General features: G+C 43.9%; 1 protein-coding gene across 1 annotated transcript in view; it reads right to left on the minus strand.

Moving 5' to 3' along the window:
* LOC104501425 (transcription factor E2F8-like) overlaps nt 1–4,403 on the minus strand; it is a gene marked incomplete at both ends in the record, with an annotated part of 6,995 nt that overhangs the window by 218 nt on the left and 2,374 nt on the right. The window contains 5 exon segments of the mRNA XM_010145233.1: nt 15–401; nt 673–763; nt 1,616–1,822; nt 2,121–2,258; nt 3,744–3,905. Of these exon segments, the coding sequence (XP_010143535.1) occupies nt 15–401; nt 673–763; nt 1,616–1,822; nt 2,121–2,258; nt 3,744–3,905 (985 nt within the window).

The following is a 4,403-nucleotide window of genomic DNA, read 5'->3' on the forward strand; positions in this document are numbered from 1 at the left end:
GTTTTTCTTTAGCTGTCAAGGACGTGGATGGATCATTGGTAGCCATCTGATTGTCCCCTTCCTCCGTGGGGATTTTATTTAATACTTTTGAATTCATACTCTTGATTCCAGTTACATTAGCACACGGTAGAGGCTGCAACATGAAACTTGGGCTGTACGTTGTCACGGTGTGGGCTGGGGAAGGGTGCAGGTAGATGGCGTACGGAACACCGGCAGGAGGCTGAGGTAGTATTACTGGAGAGAGCGCGCTGTGGCGCGGAGGACAGACACCCAGGGGCTGCGGGAGCGCTGGCAGCTGAGAGGGGGCTGCGCCGCGAGGAGGTTCCACCTTGAGCACTGCCTCAGGGAAGGACATATTACATTCCAGAGCTGATCCTGACAATTTCATTTTCATCTCTTTCCTTAAAAAAAACCCCAAAAACCAAATCAGAAAACCCCAAACACATTTTAATACCTTTCTGCAGAAACGAATGCCCTGACATTATTTTCTGCAATACGAGGACTGAACATACATTTGTACTTCTCCATCCCCTAAACAGAAAATAAGTGGAAAAACGAGCCTGCAGTATCAGGAGTTGCTGGTTTTTGCAGACTGTTGCCCAACTCAAACTGAGCGTGGCTTTAACTTAATGGCCAGTGACAGAATGAAGCTTCTCACCTGAACGCTTGGGCACTTACCTGGATTGTCCTGCCAGCTGATGTTTAGCACCTACTGGACTCTGAGCCGTTTTGCTTGGGAGAGCGGATAGATTTTGATCAGTGCCTGGTGGAGGGGGAAAACAAACCAAGGCTGTGAGTACATCAAGCGCAGAAGTTAAATTTTGTCTCGAGGAGGCTGTGTTATTTAATGTGGCACACTTATTTCACGAGAGGACACTGAGACTCCATTACCCTCGAGCTGCAGCCCCGACCTGACCTGTTGGGTGGTAGATTACATCAGACAAACTTTAATGCTTCAGCTCCATTTCCCGCCTCCCCTTAGCTACCTAACCAGAACATGAACACTGGTACGTAATGTTCTGGCAGTTTTACAGAATACAGAACTGCTGAGACAGTAAGATCTAAAGCACAGGTTCCACAACACACCCGGGTCAGTGCAGTTCCTAGAGAAAGATACAACATCTGGAGAATGCGCTCTACTACACCCACACAAGTCTGTGGCCAGTGAGACATCACACAAAGTCCAGGTAGTGGCATGTGAGGAGGGATTTACTACTCTTCTTAAACCCAAATCAGTCATACGCCTCTCCTTGAGTACTGGGAGCGACAGAGGAGGCCAGAGCTCCCTGCAGAGTGCTGAGCTGGGCTCGGATCTCTAATACATTTACTCTGCTGCAGCTGCGGCTGGATTTGGTCCACCAAACTGGAAAGAGCTTCCACTAACGGCAGAGCTTACACACGGAACAGGAATCATTTTAGCTTGGTTTTCACTATCAACCTCGTAAGGCTTCAGATTTCCCCCTCTTGTCTAGTGTTGACAGGCACGTTTGTTGTAAGGTGGCACACCCGCATCTCCTGGGAGAAGATGGCAGGCCTGAATATTCAATGCAAGACCATTTCTAAGGTATAGACATACTCAGGAAAAGATACAGAAATATATTTTTCAGCTACTTACTTCCGCTTACTTTAACTGGACTGGTTGGAGCAGATTGGACCTTTCTTCTGTCGTTTTCTATAGTTTTAACTAGCTTTATTAGAGAAGGATGCCGAGTGAAGTTCTTTCCTCTTGAAGGAAAAAGGTTTTTTGAACATTGCTCTTTGGAAGGGGTGGATTCTGAACTAGGTGAGGGACAGGTCGTAGAAGTTGTTTCAAGTTTTGTATCTAAAAAGCAGAAGAAAAACTCAAAGAGTAGATACATCTCATATGCAGATTCAGTAATTAAAAGCAGTTATTTGAGCTGTTATTGGCTTATAATGGTTGAAGTACCACCAGCAGCAAAAATGGAAATGCAAGAGTCTGAGTACATCCAATACGTGGCAGCACAAGGACAAGGATGCGACTAGCAAAGGCCTTCTGCTTAGTTTACTGTCTTTTGGTAAAAAAAAAAAAATCTAGCAGAGAAAACAAAGAAATGATGAAAATTGTGAGCGCAGCAAAAGGAAGTGACACATACACCTACCCTGAATATTTGGCAAGACCTCAGGTCCTGTCCATTTGAATGCTGGTTTTCTACCTCTCTCCTCTGTCACATGAACTTTCTTGATAAGTTCAAGGCTACTGAGAACATTTGCTATGTCATAAAGTCTCCTAATTTTGGCTGAAAGAAAATAAACAAGTGTAAAGTACAAGACTTCCGATTAACAACTTAACATATATCAGATTAAAGGTGTTATACTCCCTTTTAGCAGCTAAAAGGAAAAGTCTTTATAGATGTTTTTTTTAATAAGAGCAATTTTGTGGGACAGGCTATGAAATAACGTATCCCAGTATGAAGTTTATAGGTACAGTAGAAGGACACAGATATAGATCTAGGAAAGTAAATACTGCCAAGTGTATTATCCCGAATGCAGAAAAAGAACATCTATTTTCAAACCAAGTCAAGTTTTGTGCAATGGCCAAACCGATACAAATTCTGTACTGAAAATAAGTAGAAGGCAGGTACATGGATGCAGTGGGGAACACAGGAAGTAGGGGGAAAAGACACCCTAGAATCCAACAGGATAATCATCCCGTGTGTTCTTAACTGTTCTCAGGTCGAGCTATTAGGAAGAAGCTTTAGGCAGCAGCCAAAGTACAAGTGACTTCTTGACTGCAATGCGAACGTGCTGAGGCCAAAGCTGCTGCTACTGAAGATTCCAAGTCTAACAAGACATGGAACTTGGGATTGTGCTTCTTAACCGAGACCACGGGATACCTGAAACAGACGTGGATGGAATGTCCCGAAAGTGCTTTCATTGTGAGACAAACATTATGGAGGAAGAGGAAGGGATGAAAACAAACGACACCCCTTCAGTGACCACCCACGTGCCCTCTCTGCATTGCCATGATGCAGTGGAAGGGAAATGATGAACTGGAACCAGCGAGGATCAGTTTTCTTTTTGCACAGATACAGCTGTACAATAAAAAGCAGTGGAGGCTGCCAGAATCAAGGAAGGGTGTAATTTTCAATGGACTCCACAATAAATTCTCTGTCCCTCAAGAGCAGGCACGTTTTCGAACATTACAGATTTTAGGCCTAGACCTAGAAGTACCTTGTCATTTGAATGGGGAGGAAGAGGAGGAAGTGTGCAGGGAACCGAGAGCAGGGTGAAAGAATGAAGAAATAATTGGCAGTTACAGCACTGGGTTTCACTTCCTCTCACGTGTCAGTTATTAACAGGACTTTTATAGAATTTCTTTAGATTTCCAACAAGTAAGTTAATGACCAGAACAGAGATTTGCATGATTCTGGGGCACCTTTGCTGAAATGCTGCTGACATCTTTGACAGAGGCCAGAGAAATTGTCACCAATGAGCAGCCTTGTGACATTACTTCACCAGAGAGGATTTGATGGGCTTTTCCTTCTTTTATGTGGTCATTATGTTCATTATGTCGTGTCAGTGACTACGCACTAGTGGGTCCCTGTTAGAGCTGCACAAGCTGTTCAGGGAGCCTTTGGAGGCCCATCGATATTTAAGGCAGGAAGAAGATGATGGTATTTTACACTATATAACCTTGTACTAGAACAGCTGCTTTAGCTTATGTGTGATACTTCTGTTCAGTTGGATCAAAAGGCAGAGAGCAACATCAGCATTTTACTTACTTTTAAACTTGCTTTTATCTAAGTCTTCTAACTGCTCTTCTCCAATCAGGATTTTAGCAGCAACTTCAAGGCTTACTACTTGAGGAGTCGATACAAGAAACAGCATCACAAATTTCTGGCTCATCACCCGTAAGGACTTGTCTTTCCTGCTATTTACTGATGCTGCAGCAGAAGGAGAAAGGATTAAAGCATTAAATAACGCAACAGCTACAAACGTTTTGAGAACACTGAAGAAATTTGTTCGCAACAATTACTGAGAGGACAAACAACACAGCGACCAGGCAGGGCCAGTGTGGACTCCAAAACCGCGTCTCTGCGTGGCAAGAATCAGCTCACGAGGGGGAATCCGAGTTAAAACTACAAAGCGAGTGCGTGGTGTTTCCCCTGTACGCATTTCCTGCTGTCAGACAACCTGTACTCTCAAAGCTGCCTAACTGCTGGTTATACAGTGGATTTACCAATCTGTCACTGACATCTCCATGAATCAAGCCTAAATTTAAAATACATTAATGGAGTCACTTATACGTTCGGTTTCTACCACACCCAGCGGTAACAAATCCTGCAGATTGGGGATGTTTGATAGTTTCACCTGATGCCCCCTTGTTCTTGCACTGTAAAACCAAAACACATGAGCAAGAACTGAACGAGTAAGAGAACTGA

Source organism: Buceros rhinoceros, unplaced genomic scaffold, assembly GCF_000710305.1.
Source record: "Buceros rhinoceros silvestris isolate BGI_N320 unplaced genomic scaffold, ASM71030v1 scaffold46181, whole genome shotgun sequence".
Taxonomy (NCBI): Eukaryota; Metazoa; Chordata; class Aves; order Bucerotiformes; family Bucerotidae; genus Buceros; species Buceros rhinoceros.